Source organism: Mirounga leonina, unplaced genomic scaffold (assembly GCF_011800145.1).
Source record: "Mirounga leonina isolate KUSES-001 unplaced genomic scaffold, KU_Mleo_1.0 Mir_376, whole genome shotgun sequence".
Taxonomy (NCBI): domain Eukaryota; kingdom Metazoa; phylum Chordata; class Mammalia; order Carnivora; family Phocidae; genus Mirounga; species Mirounga leonina.
This window is the reverse complement of record NW_023270718.1, coordinates 1,854,379-1,872,196: the sequence shown is the minus strand read 5'-3', so window position 1 is coordinate 1,872,196 and position 17,818 is coordinate 1,854,379. Positions and strand designations below refer to the sequence as shown.

At 53.6% G+C, this 17,818-nt stretch overlaps 1 protein-coding gene across 3 annotated transcripts in view; it reads right to left on the bottom strand.

Annotated features, from left to right (window-relative positions):
- The window catches only part of CLPTM1 (CLPTM1 regulator of GABA type A receptor forward trafficking), a 29,217-nt gene that overhangs the window by 5,915 nt on the left and 5,484 nt on the right, over positions 1 to 17,818 (bottom strand). For all 3 annotated transcript variants that reach the window (XM_034986730.1, XM_034986729.1, XM_034986731.1), the window contains exons 2-7: positions 17,016 to 17,128; positions 8,977 to 9,100; positions 7,445 to 7,603; positions 5,519 to 5,636; positions 1,323 to 1,408; positions 330 to 450 (exon numbers count right to left, since the gene is read on the bottom strand). In XM_034986730.1, coding sequence (XP_034842621.1) covers positions 330 to 450; positions 1,323 to 1,408; positions 5,519 to 5,636; positions 7,445 to 7,603; positions 8,977 to 9,100; positions 17,016 to 17,128 — 721 coding nt within the window. The remainder of the gene's footprint in view (positions 1 to 329; positions 451 to 1,322; positions 1,409 to 5,518; positions 5,637 to 7,444; positions 7,604 to 8,976; positions 9,101 to 17,015; positions 17,129 to 17,818) is intronic.

Genomic DNA, 17,818 nt, shown 5'->3' with positions numbered 1-17,818 from the left:
AAGGGGATATCCCTGGCTCGGCTCCAACCCACGGCTGCCCGGCCAATGACCACGCATCAGGATGTTGTAAAAGAAGTCAGGAATCTGGGTTTTTCAGCGATGCCGTCCCAACTTCAAAAGTTGGCAACAGCTCATGGGCTAGATGAGGCTTGCCAGAGGACTGGTTTGGGCACACAGGGGGTCAGTGCTGGGGTCACTGGGAGGTGCAGGAAGGAGAGGAGAGAAAGGGGAGTGCCGTGGGGGGGGGGGCGGCGAGCTAGGGAGTGGTGGAGACCCAGTCAGATCTCGCAGGGAGTTGGGGCCGGGGCCCGAGGGGGCTGGGGGCTCACACTGGTCCAGAGGTGGCGGCACGCTGCCCTTCACCCACGGCGTGTGGTCGTCCACGATGTTGATGGTGATGTTGGGGTGCCAGTGGGAGATCACCTCCACGGGACCGTAGTCCTCGGCCCTCTGAGGGAAGATGGGGTGAGGCGGGGTTGGGGGAGAGGGGCCTCAGAGGCACCTGCCTGCTTCCTCCTGAGGGCTTCCATGACATTGAGATAGCAGAAGAGTAAACCACCACAGTGACCGCTGGCCGAGGGCTTACCTCAGACGATCCCCGTACCAGCCTTTCCAGAATCTTTCCCCACCCCCCGCCCTGGATCCCACTGCTCCCCTGCCCCCCAGCCACCTAACAGAGCAGGAAACCGAGGCCTGAGGATGTGGAGCGGTCATATGCCAGGCTGCAAGGCGTGGCCTGGTGACAGCACGAGTGTGGGACCCACACGCAGCCTCCGCACGGGGGCCGTCCCTCCTGTCCCTCCTGTCCCTCCCATCCCTGTGCAGAAAGCCTCCCTCTCCCTTCCCTGGGCTCTTGGTGCCCAGCACAGGTTAGCACCCCCAGCACCCCCAGCCTGCCAGGGAGTATTCCTGCCACAGTCATGTTATCAGCTGCCTACTCTGGGCCGGGCTGCCTGCGCGTGAATCCTGGCCCTGCCACGTCCTGGCTGTGACAGCTGGGGCAAGTCTCCTTGCCTGAACACGGGAGTAGTGACAGGACCTTCTCGACAGGGCTGGGTGAAGCGGCTAAGTCCGTCTAATTACCTGCTCCCCGGGTGCCGGCTGCTACACCCTCGCCTGAAACCCGCCCCAATCTGAGAGGTAGCTCTGCTTCCCCGCCTGGTTTCCAGAGCAGAAACGGAGGCCCTGAGAGGTGAGGCGGCCTGACCAAGCCTCCGCTGGGGCTCAGTGGTAGCGTCCGAGGGGAACCCATGGGGGCTGGCTGCTGGGCGGTGAAGGGCCCAGACGCTCCCCTGAGGCCCCACAGCTCCCCTCCCGTTTACCTTGATCATTTCTGGATCGGCTTCTGTCTCTCCCGTCAACAGGTTCTTGGTTTTCTGAAATCGCCGGCGCTTGTATTTGTTGATCACTGTGGGGGGGGGGGAGGCGGAGGCAAGAGGGCAGACAGGACAGGGACTGGCACCAGACACCAGACCTCTGCCCGCCACCAGCCACTCGCTCGTCTCCCGAATGTGTTCTTGCACCCCGAAACAAGGGGACGGCAACGGGAGCCCGAGAGCCTGAGCTGCCGTCTCAGACCTCATCCCGTCACTTCCCCATCTTGGCAGGACACCCACACCTGCCAAACTGCCCCAGGCAAAAACCTGGAGTCTTCCTTCTCCAGAATCCGCTCCATCTGTCCCATCAGCCATTCCAGGGACACCCCCCCCAACCCCCGGCCCAGCTCGTGCCTCACATCCAAGCACTCCTCCCACCTCCGGGGCCCCACCCCAGGCCAGCCACGGCGTCCCCCTCCCGATGACCACAGTCCTTGCCCCCATGACCTGCTCTCCACAGGGCAACCAGCAATTCTTTTAAACCGAGTGTCTGTTGTTCCCCTGCTGCTCCAGAAACCCAGAAGGCTCCTGCTCCCTGAGCAGGGCGCCTGCAATGTTCACCACGGCGCCAGTGACCTCCTGCCCTCGCCCGCCTCACTCCTCCCTCCCCAAATCTGCCAGCCCTGGGCCTTCGGAGGCCCTGCTCCATCTCCCTGGCACGCATCCACCGTGGCCGGAACCTTCCCGGTGGGCTCCTTCGTAGCCTTCCGGTCCCTGGTGAAATGCTCCTCTTCCGCAGGCTTCCCTGCCCACCCCACTGCAGGAGGCCATCCTGCTGTCCTGCTCGCCATTTTTGCCTCCCTCCCCACTTTTTATCCTGGCCCCCAGTTTGCCTTCCCGTCGGCTGGCTGGCCTGCTCTCTGCCTCCTCCAGTCCACGAACCCCAGGACTGACAACTAGTAGAACCCCGTGAACATCAACAGGCAGGCTGCCGACAGTTCTGGAGAAGGCCCGAGCCACCAATATGAGAACTACTATGGGGCTCTGAATCCCCAGCCACGAGTGGACCTCACTTCTCTTGCGGGGGCCAGGTGGACTACAGGCTCCCTGCTACCCGGCCCGGAAGATTGCCAAGACTTGGCAGGAAGAGGAGGCCGGTGCTTGCTTATGCCCCATCTCCCCTCCTCCACCCTGGCCTGGTACTTTTCACTCTTCCTTATGCTAAGACGAACCACGGCTTGCCCCTCTGGTGACTTCTCCATCCTACCCCTGCGGGCCCAGGAGAGATGGGGAATTGGGAAAGGGAGCTGGCCAAGAGCAGGGGCTCTGGGGTCATATCCTGGCTCTGTCTCCCTGAGGGACGCTGGTGAGCTACGTCACTTCCCTGGGCTTCAGTCCCTCCTCTGGAGAAGGGGGTTCAAAGCACCACCCCTTCTTGGCAGGACCACTGTGAAGAGCACAGCCAGGCCGCATCCGTGCCCATCACATTTCCACAAACCACAGGGCCCAGATCCCTCCCACCCACCCAGAACCAGGGCTCGGGGCGTCTATGGATGAGCTCAAGTTCAAAAATGCTTCTGGGAATTGGCTTTCGGTTTCAGCCCAGGGCCTGCTGCTCTTTCTTGTTACCATGAACGCTACCCCCACTCCTATCATGTTAGTTCATGTGAGACCTTGCCCCCACCCCCGGGGAACACAGGAAACACCCGAGGGTGGGCCTCCTGGAGGAAACCTTCCAGGGAGACACGCTCTGCCATTGTTCCACACCTGGGAGAGGCTGTCCAGGGAAGGGAGGAGCTGTGCCCAGCCCAGCCCCAGGAGAGAGGCTTTGGTTTAAGTGGAGAACATTCTACAACTGGGTGGCATTCAGACTGGATTGTAACATGAGATGGACCTGACTTCTGTCTGGGAGAAGAGCCCCCCTTTCTAGGAGTTACAGCTTCTAGAACTGCACCAGCCAGTACAGTAATGGGCACGTGAGGCTACGGACACTGACCAGGTGGCTGGTCCGAACCAAGATCTGCTGTGAGTGTAAAACACACAGTGGACTTCGAAACTTAATGCAAGAAAGAATGTAAAATAGCTCACTAATTTTTTACACTGATTACATGTGGAAGTGACAATATTGAAGTTGACTTCAATAAAATTATTACTAACACTCACGTGGCCACTAGGAAGCATAAAGGACTTGCGGGGCTGGTGTTATATCTATGGGACCGTGTTGCTCTAGGTATTGACTACCGGTCTTCTGGGGAGAGGGGGGCTTTTCTGACCCCATACTCTCGTTCTTCCCTCTGGACTTGGCGTGTGGCCAGCTCTGAGCCCCTTCACATCCCTGCTCCAAGGGGTCCCAGCTGTGAGATGGGGGAGGGAGGCCTGGCGAATCCTAGTGGGCTTTTCAGGTCCAGGGGCTGCAGATTCTCTTTCACAGACCATGCCAACATGTGTCACACTGACCGTGGACGTGACCTTAACCACGCCTCGATACTGAGCACGTTCCCCAAAGGCAGAACCACAGAAGAGAACAGTGGCATCGATGGGGGGGCAAATGGGATGCAAGAGAGCAGCCGCTCTCTTGGGTCACATTCAAGGCCACCTCTGAGGCGTCAGGCACATTTAAGCCGGACCCCCGATCTATGCCGCTCACGGGGCCACAACTGTGGAGACTACCCATGCAAGCCACACTCCCTCTGCTCGCCTCTGCCTGCACCAGATCCTGCTAACGGAAGCCAGCTGGGCAGAACATCACACGGAGCACATTCCACAGACACGATCACAGAACAGGCTCACCACACACGAGGGGACTTTTCCAGATCAGTTTTTGGAGGCTGATATGGGTTCACCAATTGTTATTTTTGCCCACTACAGAGGATAATGAAAAAATTATCATCCTTTGGGATATTTTTATACCCCTGAAGTTAGGGAAGGCCTAACCCAACAAGTAGAAGCGCATCCATTGCTGCCCCACGCAGAAACAGCCGGAGGGATCTGAACTAAATCCCCAGGCGCAATGAAATAAAAGCGAGGCGGGCACACGAGATTCATGACAGGGGAAAGGGAACTTTCCGAGGGAGCCACTGAGTGTCTAGATCTGCTGAAACTCAAGTAAACCCCAGGGCTGCCAATCAGGAGACAGTGGATTCAAGGACAAAGACCCCAGGAGGGAGGAAAAGGACACAACCACGACTAATCTCATACAAAACGAGAAGTCGGGACAGGAAGGGAAAAAGGACTACGTTCAGCACGTAGCTCCGATGCCAATAAGCCAAGTACTCAAAAGCACCTAAACACGAATATTAATCTCCTCAAAATTCTCGTTCCTGTGTTGGGCTTTTCTCTCCTCGGGGGAGCTTTGGAGGTTAAGTAACAGAGAAACAGCGACAGGAACTTGCAGGCAGTGGGCTGTGGGGAGTGGGGCCGGGGGAGGAGGGGGGAGGGGAACAGGAGACTGAGGACTTGCACTGTCTCGCTGAATTACTTGAATTTTGAACCATGTGTGTGCAAGAAGAGATGAAATGGAAGACGATGCTCTGGGTGGAGAAAACCCCTGCTTGCTACTGGGCCATGTCAGAAGTCGCAAATGGCTAGCCCGGACCCAAGGCTTCCTGGGGTCGCTCACAGTCCCTGGGGTTTGTGCTTGCAGTCAGGATGGCCGGGTGGCCAGCCAGAATGAGAATGGGGGACCTTGTCTGGCTGCACGGCCCTCACAGCATGCTCTCATGGGACCATCTAAAAGGGGCGCCCGGGAACCAGGCACCTCCACACAAGGCCCCCAAAGGGTGGCACGTTTTTGCGGCTCCCATTCGCAGGGACTGGGGTAACACAGACGCACTTACAGACCTCACACGGGATCAAACATAGCCCAGAGTCCTCCCGTTTCCCCTGCTCTCTCCTTCTGGTGTTCATTCACAGACTGCTCCCGAGTGTCTGCTCTGACCAGGCCCAGAAGCGTGCACGAGCCAGCCCCGCCCTTCTCTGACCACTGTCCCCTGCCCTTCAGAAGTCCCTTTCTCTGCCTGCTCTTTGACTCCTCTCCCATCCGCTCACAGGTGTCCACAGAGGTGCAGAGGGTGGGTGGGGCTCGAGCCCAGCCCGCCGACCCCAGCCTCCCTGGGCCTGGGCTTCCTGCCTGCCCCCATGGGCCCGGCACAGGGCGGGGGGGGGGGGGGGGCGGGATCCGCCGCACGGCGTGGGGTGCTTACTCCGGGACATGTGGACCGTGGCGAGCCGGCGGTACAGGGCCTTCTGCCGGGGGTCTGGGTGGAAACCACTCTTGGTGAAGTAGACGTGGATGTAGATGGAGCCATTCTGCTGGACGCTCTGCAAGAATGTGTAACATGGTGCATAAGTGGATCTGAACTCAGTCTGTGGGCTCCTGTGCGGCTCTCCTCTCACCATCTGTGTCCCCTGCTCTGCTTGTGCCTGTCACCTGCTATCTCCCAGGACGGGGACTACTCTCAGCCCCACCTGTTACAGATGAGGAAACCCAAGAGGGCAGCCACCTGCCTGAGGCCCTGGGGGGACAGCCAAGGCCGATCTGAGGCCTCCATCGGAGCTCCGTGCAGAACTTGGATTTACTTGTCCCCTTCACTTCCCTCCCTTTTAAGCCCACCTCTGCGTTCATCATGTTTTAACATCTTGGGGCAGGGGTGCGGGGGGGGGGGGTTCTTAGCTGGCTGAAGAGACTTGCCCCCTCCAGGGCTACTAATTCCTAGAAACAACTCACCTGCCTTTGTACACATCTTTCATATGCAATCCAGCCAATCCCAAGCCCACACTCCACCTACTCCCTTGATCTAATAACTTTTATATACCAAGCTTCCCTAAATCACCCAGGATGGGGTACATGCAGCTGGAGAACACCCCTCTAGCCCAGAGCCCACTGACATCCAACATTCGAAGGAGCCAATCCTAAGCTGTTTCCCCTGCCTGCCTTGCTTTTCCCATGGAAACCCCAGGAAAGGCTCCAGCTGGGCTCCCCACCCCCCCACCCCTTCCTTCTGCTTCTGACCAAACCTGGTGCTTCCCCTGTGGCCCTGCATGGGAAATGCAAATAGTAAATTAAATCAGGCACAAACGGGCTACCTCCCACCCCAAAGCTGGGAAGGAGGGTTTACTGGCATGCTTGGGAACAGCTCTCACCATCCAACTTGCTACCCTCTGAGCCTTCCTGGGATCGCATCTCAGGGAGGGCTCTGGGGGCTGGGCTGGAGGTCTCAGTGGAAACGCCCCCCCACCCCCCAGCCCCGGTACAGTTATCCTACCCGCCTCAGAAAGACGGAACCCAGACCCTGCTTCCAGGCACCCAGACAGAGCAGACATGCCCCCTCCCCCCCGGGGCTGAGGAGAAGACCTGCTAGGGAGAAATGAATGAGAGGGTGGCCCCAAAGAGATATCAACACCCACTGATTCACTGATTGATTACATTCACCTACTCGTGTATTCGCTCAAGTATTGGCCCCGTGCTGAGCAGGGCTGGGGACACAGCGGTGACCAAACCAGCCCGGGAGTGACCACCCAGAGTGTGCAGGCTTCGATGCAGAAGCCCAGAGAGGGTCCGCTGCCTGAGGCTGAATGTCAAGGAAGGCTTCCTGGAGGAGGCAGGATTTGAGCCTGGGGCTGTGAGAATCCAGAGCCAGACAGCCTGAGCTCGACTCTCTCACAAGCTCCCTGACCTTCTAAGTCACCCAAGCTGTCTGTACCTCGGTTTCCTTGCCAGTCAGTCAAACAGAGAGGAGAGCTGCCACTTCACAAGGCAGCAGAGAGGCTCCCACTTACTACGGAGCACACACCAGGTGCTCCATCGGTATTAACTACCACTTTCAGACAGGGCTGCCGGCACCCCCAAGGTCGGTTACTCATCTTTCACTGGTGTAAAGCACAGGTTTACACGCCCCTGTAGGTAGCTGGAGATCCGAGGCCAATTCCAACCCTGTTCACATTTGTCAGCGGGGGAGGCCGAGGCCGAGGGACCCCCGGGGCCTCCCTGTGGTCACACAGCCGGTGGACGGTGGCAGCGTCAGGCTCGGAGCCCGAACTCAGGCTGCAGGACCCGGAGCCGGTTCAAGGAAAGGCCCTCCAGCGTGAGCAGCGCAGCCCTGGAGCCAGAGCCCAGGAGCCGGCCCCACCTGTGGGATGTCGAGCTCGGCGAAGTGCTCGTAGCAGCCGTCCGAGTTCTCGCCGCTCGTCCAGTCGCCGTACACGAGGTCGTGCTGCTCCCAGAACAGCGCTGACGTGGCGTTGAAGTCTGTAAAGTGCTCGTGCTCGGAGATGTACACATGCAGGTTCTGCGGGCAGGGGAGGGGCGGGGAGGGAGCTCAGCTGCTGCCGAGAGCCTCTGAAGGCGGCCAGAGAAGGCGCAGACCAAGAGCCGGGGCATCGGTCGGTGTGCTAAGATGAAGGACTTTGTGGCGGGAGCGGGGGGCAGGGTGGGGCGGGGGCGGGGCGGGGGCCAGTGAAGAACAGCAGCCCTCACCCCCCACCCCAGCTCTCCTGGTCTGAGGCTGTGGCGTGCATGAGCGAAAAGCAGTGGAAGAACGGCCGGCCTGCCAATTAGAATTTGGGCTCAGCACCTGACGGGCTTGGTCAGTAGGGCATGCAACTGAGTTTGAGCCCCATTATTTTTACTTTGAAAACCAAAATAAAGGGGGTGCCTGGGTGGCTCAGTTGGTTAAGTGTCTGCCCCCGGCTCAGGTCATCATCCCTGGGGTCCCGGGATCGAGCCCCACATCGGGCTCCCTGCTCAGCCAGGAGCCTGCTTCTCTCTCTCCCACTCCCCCCTGCTTGTGTTCCCTCTCTTGCTGTCTGTCAAATAAATAAATAAAATCTTAAAAAAAAGAAAAGGTAGAATTTGGGGTCAGAAGGGATCAAGTCTCCTTGCATGATCTTCTCCCTTCTCTTACAACCTGCTTGGTCAGAGGTCTGCAGGCTCAGGGAGAAAGCCCAGAGCTGCGAGAGGGTTAGCGGACTCCTGACAACACAGGGGAAGTGCAGAGCTGGCCCGCAGACAGTGCCCTCCCTTCTCAGGTGCCCGTGGCCATCTCCGAACAGAGCCCTGAAGGCCCGCTGACAGAGAGCCTCGCTGAGCCGTGGTCACCCCCCGCTAACTGGAATTCTGTGCAAGAAGCGAAAGGTGGGAGAAGTCTCAATTACTGGGGTCCGGGCACTCCCTGTGGGGTTCCCGAACCCCAAGCCCTGGACCCTTGGACCTGGCAGGACAGCACACGCCTCCCTCTTGTCGCTTGCTCTCGTGGGCCGCTCTGTCTGGCTCCCTGCTCTCTCTCTCTTTTTCCCACTGCTTCCCTTCCCTGCACACCTCCCTTTGCAACTTTTTTTTTCTTCTCCCTTTGCAACTTTTAAGATCTGAATGTACTTTTGAAATAGGTTATGTTAGGACCCTGTTAAAACAGTTTTTCAACAGCTGAGTGAAACCTTTGCTGTCCCTCTTCCCCACAAAACTGAAAGAATTTACTTTTTCCTCAGGGGTGTTGCTAGTGACGCAGGCCTCATGGGCCGAGGATGGACCCGGAGTTCCTCAACCCTGGTCCTGTACCCAGCTGACAGCGACGAGGGACCTGTCTGTCCCAAATGCCCTTGTCACTCCCTCACACCCTCCCCCACACGGTCGCCTCCTGAGTCTGGCCTCCCAGCCAGCGGTTACCATTAAAGTGTCTTTGGGGAACAGGTTGCGGCTGGCGACGCGCGGAGCTCCTCCGGGGCCTGCCTGGTCCTGAGGGGCCGGCCCTCGGCGGAACCAGCTGCTGATGACCCAGATGATGAAGATCCTGAGGAGGCAAGAGCGGCAGACGGTGAGTCCCAAGCCTTTTCTTTCCATCGTGGGCCCACCTGACCTCCTTCTGACACAGCACACGCTGGGGGCCGGACCCAGGGCTGGCAACCAAGGAGGGAGGGCCCCTAAGAAGGCAGTCACCGGACAGGTGAGAAGCCAAGATGCCCCCAGATGCCATGTCCGGGGTGCTGTCCCCATTTCCACGCAGAGCCCCGCCCCATGAGTCCTCCAGAAGCCCCCAGTGGCCACAGGGACGCGGGGCTTGGACCTTCTAACCTCTGACCTAGGAAACCTAGTACGCCAGGCCCCCAGAATCCCAAAGTCAGGGAACCCTAAGAACCTGGAATCTCAGCATTTTAGATGCACAGCACCTTTGAGAGCGACATTTTAGAACTTAGATCAATTGAACGCTTGAGAAGGGGAGAGTAAGTAAAGGGTTAGTCCCAATTTGTAGTAATATTGGCCGAGGGTATTCAGACCAACACTGCTGCTGGAAGCAGCCAACTGGAAAAACTTAGTAAAAATGAATATACTAAGAACGTATTAGTACTAGTTTTACATATATAGTTATGTATCCTGATATAACAAGAATATGTTCTGCTCATGTATGTTCTTTATCAAATTTACGTAGGAGTATATGTAAGTACACATTCTTAAAAACACTAAATGGACAAGACTGTAGATTTACCAGGCAAAAACTGAAGGGAAGACTGGAACCAAAAGAAGTAAAAAAACAACAGAAGCTTCTTTTTGTGTCTGAGGACATTTGCGAGGTATGTTGATGGGTAACAAATGCTAGCTGAGGGCCCACACGGGGTAACCAGAGAGCTAAGACCCCACAAGGTGCCACATCCAAGACCAGGGGAGGCAGGCAAGGCCTAGTCTTCCCGGGGAGTCACCAGGTAGACACAGCGAGAGCCTTGAACTTGGCGCAAGGAGACCCCGGATGGATGATGCCCCAAGCAGCCAGCAGCAGAGGGAAAGCACGTCCTCTCTGGAGGAAAATATGTTCATCCTAGGCCTGAAATTATTCTTATACATAACTTTGAGATGCTCAGAACAACTGAACTCTGATGTTTCAGAATTTGTTGTTATAAAAAAAAAAACCTCAAAATTTGTATCAAGAGACCTTCAGAAGTACCATACTGGGGCGCCTGGTTGGCTCAGTCAGTAGAGAATGCAACTCTTTTTTTTTTTTTTTGAAGGTTCCACACCCAGCATGGAACCCAACGCAGGGCTCGAACTCACGACCCTGAGATCAAGACCTGAGCTGAGATCAAGAGTCAGATGTTTAACAGACTGAGCCACCCAGGGACCCTAAACATGTGCCTCTTGATCTTGGGGTCGTGAGTTCAAGCTTTACCTTGGGTAGAGATTACTTAAAAATAAAATCTTTAAAAAAACAAATTACGAGGTGCCTGGGTGACTCAGGTGTTAAGCGTCTGCCTTCAGCTCAGGTCATGATCCCAGGGTCCTGGGATCGAGCCCTGCATCGGGCTCCCTGCTCAGCTGGGACCCGCCTGCTTCTCCCTCTCCCACTCCCCCTGCTTGTGTTCCCTCTCTTGCTGTCTCTCTGTCAAATAAATAAAATCTTTAAAAAAAGCTGTCCGTTTTAAAAAAATAAAACAAAACCAAAAACACGCGCACCCCAAAAAACCCCAAACCATGTATTTGCTTTACATTGAAATAAAAACAGAGAAAGGTATGAAATGATAGAGATCAGACTTTCAAATGGATTTCCTGGTTTGGGGGAGTAGGGGAAGGCATACAGGTAAGCAAAAACACAATAGTGCCTTAAAAAATTCTGAATAAAAAAACCAGGGGTGCCTGGCTGGGTCAGTGTGTGGAGCATACGACTCTTTTTTTTTTTTTTTTAAGATTTTTTATTTATGTATTTGAGAGAGAGAGAGAATGAGAGAGAGCATAAGAAGGGAGAGGTCAGAGGGAGAAGCAGACTCCCTGCTAAGCAGGGAGCCCGATGTGGGACTCGATCCCGGGACTCCAGGATCACGACCTGAGCCGAAGGCAGTTGCTTAACCAACTGAGCCACCCAGGTGCCCCTGGAGCATACGACTCTTGATCTCGGGGTCGTGAGCTCAGGCCCCAGGGTGGGCATAGAGCTCACTTTAAAACAAAAACAAGGGGCGCCTGGGTGGCTCAGTCGTTAAGCGTCTGCCTTCGGCTCGGGTCATGATCCCAGGGTCCTGCGATCGAGCCCCACATTGGGCTCCCTGCTCCGTGGGAAGCCTGCTCCTCCCTCTCCCACTGCCTGCTTGTATTCCCTCTCTCGCTGAGTCTGTCAAATAAATAAATAAAATCTTTTAAAAAAAATAAGAAATAAAACAAAAACAAAAAAACCCCAGCATTTATATGAATCAACATGTAAAAGGATCACAACCAATACAATAATGATGAATGATGGTTTTCCGCAGGTGATTTTTACGTTCTTCTTTAGGCTTTTCTTTTTGAATTTCTTTCTTACTTTTTAATGAACAAAAGAAAAGCCTCCAAACAAAAGTATAGCAGATTGCTAGATGTTTCCCATATCCATCTTCCCCTTTTGTCTCAAAAAGGAAACTCTTAAATTTTAGCCAGACCCCTTGGTTACCCAGAATAAAGACTATAATTCCAGCCTTGCTTATAACTAGGAGTGGACACAGGGTGAAGTCCTGGCCAATAAAACATAAACAACGTGTATTGTGCTGGGCTTTGGGAAAGTGTCATTAAAGAGACAGAGCATGCCTCCTTGATTTCTTCTTCCCTCCTAGAATGCAGATGCGATGACTGGATCTTCAGCAGCATCTTAGGCCATGCAGATAAAGGGCAAAACCTAGTGATGGTTGAACAAAAAGCAAGAAAGAATCTGGGTTGCAGAAGCCTGCAGAATCCTGGTCTAAGCCAGAACAGTACACGAGAGAGAAATAAAATACTTCTATTGTGTTAATTCAGGTCTCTCAGACACATGCTGCTGTGTAATTATTAAATGAGACAAGTACTTATTAATTACTATGAAAAGCAATATAGCAGAGGTTAAGTGCTCAGCCTCTAAGCTGCAATACCTGGATGTGAAGCCCAGCTCTATCTCTTATCAACTGTGTGACCTCAGGCAAGACTCCTAACCTCTCTCCAGACCTCTGTTTCCTCAACAGTTAAAATGGGGATAATGACACTACCTACCTCATGCGGTTGTTTGTAAGCATTAAATGCATGGATATATATCTGTATCTGTATCTAAGTATATACACATATGCACCCATGATAAATATGTATCATCCAGAATGAAGCCTGGTATACACTAAGTACTTTGGAAGTGTTAGCTATTATTAGTTTCATCATAGGAAAAGAGGCAGACAAACCCTTTGGAATGGAAAAATACTACAAGGGAATTCTAGTGTAGGTGGGCCCCAAACCACACCGGAGGGCAGGATCAGGCACAGGGACTTGTCTCTGCCGGTAGAAGCCCTGGAGCCCTGGGGTCTGGGGTCTGAGGGGCCACAGCCCAGCTGAGCCATCTGCTGCCTCCCCAAGAAGTCCCTGACGCACACGGCCGAGGAAGGTCTGGAACTGGTAATCTCGGGGGAACCCTCCACCTCCAAGAGAGGCTCCCGTTTTAGTACATATGCCAAGGGAGGATGTGGGAGCAAGGACACCCACCTGCAGCCCTGCCTTGTGTGTGGCCTGCAGGAGTCCCACCCCCTCTGGGCTTCTGGGTCCCCATGTATAAAATGAGACCGACTGGACCAGACGTTTTTTAGGGATTCCAGATCCCCAGTCCCCTGAAGAGTACCTGTGTGTTACCTGCACACCCACAGTTTTGTGGGTCCTCTCAGAGGGCACATGGCCACACCCCTCCATCCACACATCCTAGGCCAGGAAGCCCTACCCTCTGACAACAGGCCTATAGGGGGCTGGTGCCCCCCTAATGCTTTTCAGCCTCCCGGACTCAGCAAAGAAAAGAGATGTTCGATCTTCCCTCCCACCCCACCTAGGTATCCTACGTTCACGGGCTCAGAAAGATGTTAAATAGATAAAAAGATAGAATGAAAACTCTCCCACCTCATCCATTTTCCCACCCGGTTCCCATCCCATCCCCCATGCCAGGTAACCAGGGGTCTAACGTGAACAGGCACTGAAGACCAGACTCCACTCTCTCTCCCCCGAAAAAGGCCATTCCCATGCAATCTACTCGAAGCTTTGGAGAGTTCACAGGCCCCTGAAAACAAACCCTGAACCCCACTGTCAGAATGCCAGATGAGATGTTCTCTGGGCCTCCAGCCAGGCTGTTCGGTGCGGCCTGGTTCTAAGGGAGGAAATGAGCCTAAGCTGGGACTTTTTAAAAAATGTCTATCTGAAGGAAGTGCCCTTATGTACTGATGTGGAGAGATTTCTAAGATATATTGTTAATGAGAAAAAATCAAGGTGCAGAACTGTGTAAAATAGGCTGCTCTTATGTAAAAGCGAAGGGAAAGATAAAAATAATCTTTATTCGCAGCTGCTTGGAACACGAAAAAAAAAAGAAGAAACTGATAGGTAAGAAAACTCCAGGTCTTTACTGGACATGGCGGGGCACAGTAGAACGGAGAAGGGAGGGAACAGAGGCTCTGCAGTGGAAGAAGATCGGGGGCACGTCAGGGATGGCGCCCAAGGGTATGGGCGGAACAGCGAGGAATTTCGGCTCCTGGGTGGCACGGTCGGAGGGCACCAGGCCGGTAGGCCTGGCCCACACCAAAATGTGACGGCTGACTCCGTCTGGGACGGTGGGGATCCCTCCCCCCGCCAGCGGTTTCTCTTTGTAATTTTCTAAAGTTTTTTAACACTCAACAACAAAAGTGATCCTGGCCAATTCTGGGCAGGCACCAGAGCCTCGTAGCATCTTTCCTGACCTGCAAGCTGACTGGCAGGATTCCGAACTCTTGAGATGGAAACTCAGGCACAAGAGGGACCATCAGCCAACCAGGACACACGGCTCAGAGGCGGGGGGACTGAGATGTGGGAACAGACCAGCGCTCCTACACATCATTTGATTCTACCAGCGCCCCCCCCCCCCCATTTCCGTAGCTGATCCTCCAGTTTGGACAAGCAGGCTGTTCGCAGTTTTTCTCTCATTTCAACAACTGTCTGTGAGCACCTTCTACAATCTCACTGAAGGCAAACTGCAGGGGTGTGCTTATGGGATGGCCACCAATCCGTTACGCTTCTGTTACTTTCTTCTTCTACACATCTGTATTCTTTGATTTTACTTTCTACAATAAGCGTGTATTATTTATAAGTTTAGGAAAAAAAAATAAAAAACGAGTAAGACAGCCTGGAAGAGACAAGTAGTTGGCTCACCCAAACCACTCTTCTTCCTCAGGAACGAAATTCCTGCTTTCAGCAGGGTGCTTCGTTTCCCAGAATAAAGACCACATTTCCCAGGCTCCCTGGTAGCAGGCCACGGCCATGTGAGGCTGTCCTAGCCAAGGGGAGGACTGGTTTAAACAACTCAGGCCACGTGAGGATGTGGAGAAAAAGGAACCCTCCCGCACCACTGGTGAGATTACAAATGGGTGCAGCCGCTGTGGACAACAGCACGGAGGTTCCTCAAAAAGTTAAAAATAGAACTGCCCTAGACCCAGCAACTGCACTACTAGGTATTTACCCAAAGGATACAAAAATACTGATCCAAAGGGATACATGCACCCTGATGTTTACAGCAGCATTATTTACAATAGCCAAATTTTAGAAGCAGTCCAAATGTCCATCGACTGATGGATGAATGGATAAAGAAAATGTGCATGTGCCTATGTGTGTGTGTGTGTGTGTGTAATGGAATATTACTCAGCCATAAAAAAGGATGAAAGCCTGCCATTTGCCAGACATGGATGGAGCTAAATGCTAAGCAAAATAAGTCAAGAGAAGGATTTCACTCATCTGTGGAATTTAAGAAACAAAACAGGTAAAGGAAAAAAAAAAAGAGAGAGAGGGAGAAAGACAAACCAAGAAACAGACTCCTCACTACAGAGAACACACTGCGGGTTAGCAGAGGGGAGATGGGTGTGGGGTGGGTGAAATGGGTGATGGGGATGAAGGAGTGCACCTGTCATGATGAGCACCAGGTGATGTATGGAATTGTTGAATCACTATATTGTACACCTGAAACTAATACACTGTAGGCTAACTGGAATTTATTTTTAAAAATTTTATTTATTTATTTGACAGAGAGACAGCGAGAGAGGGAACACAAGGAGCGGGGAGTGGGAGAGGGAGAAGCAGACTCCTCACCAAGCAGGGAGCCCGATGTGGGGCTCGATCCCAGGACCCCAAGATCATGACCTGAGCCGAAGGCAGACGCTTAACAACTGAGCCACCCAGGCGCCCCAAACTCACTGGAATTTAAATAAAATCTTAATAAACTAACTATCAAACAACTCTGCCATGGAACTCCTTAGAGCTGATAAGGACAGAAAGTGCCTGCTTAAATGCACAGCCTGTCTCTTGAACATTTCACTAAAATATGTGTCTGTAAAGACAAAGAAATGTCCATTTTGCAGATGGGCAAAAAAGGCCCAGAGCAGAGAAGGGAATTGTCACCAGGTCCAGGCCTACAGAGGCAGAACTCAGCCCCACGAAATCTCCCCACCCCCACCCAGCATCTCCCGAGGGCCTCGGTGAGAGGCTGGGCTTCTAGAAGGCAGGCCCCGTGCTCCCACGGCCCAGGAAATGACCATTTGAATGCACCCATACAAAGATCACCACCAGCCAGGCACAAATGGACAGCCTGTAGGACTCCACTTATATGAGGTAAGTAGAGCAGTCAAGTTCATAGCTATGGAAAGTAGAATGCTGGGTGCCAGGGGCTGGAGGGAAGGCAAATGGAGGATAAGTGCTTAATGGACATAGTTTCAGTTTGGGGAGATGAAAAAGTTCTGGAGATGGATGGGATGGTTGGTGGTGACGGTTGCACAACTGTGCACTTAAAAACAGGTTTTAAAACGGAAGGTTTGGGCGCCTGGGTGGCTCAGTTGGTTAAGCCACTGCCTTCGGCTCAGGTCATGATCCTGGAGTCCTGGGATCGAGTCCCGCATCGGGCTCCCTGCTCGGCGGGGGGTCTGCTTCTCCCTCTGCCCCTCCCCCCTCTCATGTGCTCTCTCTCATTCTCTCTCTCTGAAATAAATAAATAAAATCTTTAAAAAAAAAAAAGAGCTTAAAAAAAAAAAAAACGGAAGGTTTTACGTAATGTTATGTGTTGTGGCTAAGCTGTGTGTCCCTGTTCCCTCCCCACCCAGATCCCCCCTCCCCGGCCAATTCATATGTTGAAGTCCTAATCCCGAGTACTTCAGTGGCTGTATTTGGAGACAGGGCCTTTAAAGAGGTGATTAAAGCTAAGTGAGGCCACTAGGGCGGGCTGGTGTCCTTATAAGAGACTAGGACACGGACACACAGTGGAAACGCCATGTAGGGACACAGGAAATGACCATCTAAGCCAAGGACAGAGGCCTCAGAAGAAACCAGACATGCTGACACCTTGATCTCAGACTTGTAGCCTCCAGAACTGTGAGAAAATAAATTTCTGTTGCTTAAGCGCCACCACCCCCAGCCTGAGCTATTTGTTACAGCAGCCCTAGCAAATTAATACAGTATATTTTAGGGGCTCCTGGCTGGCTGAGTCAGTAGAGCTTGGGACTCTCGGGTTCAAGCCCCACATTGGGTGTAGAGATTACTTAAAAATAAAATCTTAAAAAACAAACCAAAAAACCCCACAACAGTATATTTTACCACCACCACACACAAAAAAACTCTGTCATATTAAAAAAAGAAAAAGATCTCCACCGACAGGGTGATGGTCATCCCCAGTGACTTTTTCCTTTCTTCTCTATGCTTTCCTTATTCGGATTTTTTTCAGTGAACAAAACTAACCGTCATCTGCTCACCTGAACAGCACGCCTTTGATGACCTGCCAGGCGTTGGGTGCTGGCTGGGGTGGTGGGTTCTGGGGCTGGGTCTCCGCCGGCGGGTCCCTCCCGATGCTGCCATTGCTGGTCACCTGCAGGAAACAGAGACGAGCTTAAGGAGGGAGGGTGCCCCCTGAGGCACTGGGGCTGTCTTAGGCACCACTGCATGCCAAGGCCCAGCACAGGGCTAAGCACAGAGTAGGTGCTTGATCAGCAAGTGGAGAATGAATGAATAAAATCACCCAGGAAGGGTGGTGGATCTTATTCCTTCAAGACAAAAACACTCCCCCAAAACCTACTCTGTGCTGGTGACACAGAGGTGACCGAGACAGCCCTGTGCTGCCCTCCTTGGGATCACAGTCCAGTCGGGGGAGCCAAAGAGTCCCCAGACAGGGATGAACCAGAGTGGACAGGATGGAGTTATAGGATCCCAGAGGGGACCTCTGATCCAGCCTGGAAGTCAGGGAGGGCTTCCTGGAGGAAGGGACTGTTGGAGCTGAGGCCTAAAATATAACAAGGGGGCAATGCGGAGGAGGCAGCAAGTACAGAAAGGAAGGGGAAAGAAAGTCTGGTGATGAGGACTGCCCACACTGCTCCCTGAAGCCAGAGCCCAGGATGCAAGGTGGCCACTGGGGGAAATGCAGAAGGGTGACCAGGGCCAGATTATGTAAGGCTTGGGTTTGTTTGAGAGGTCCTTCCCTGGGCAAACAGTTCCTTAAGGCCTCCTCTGTGGCCAGCCCTGTGCGGGCCTGTCCCTCCAGGGGCTCCTATCCAGCAGGAAA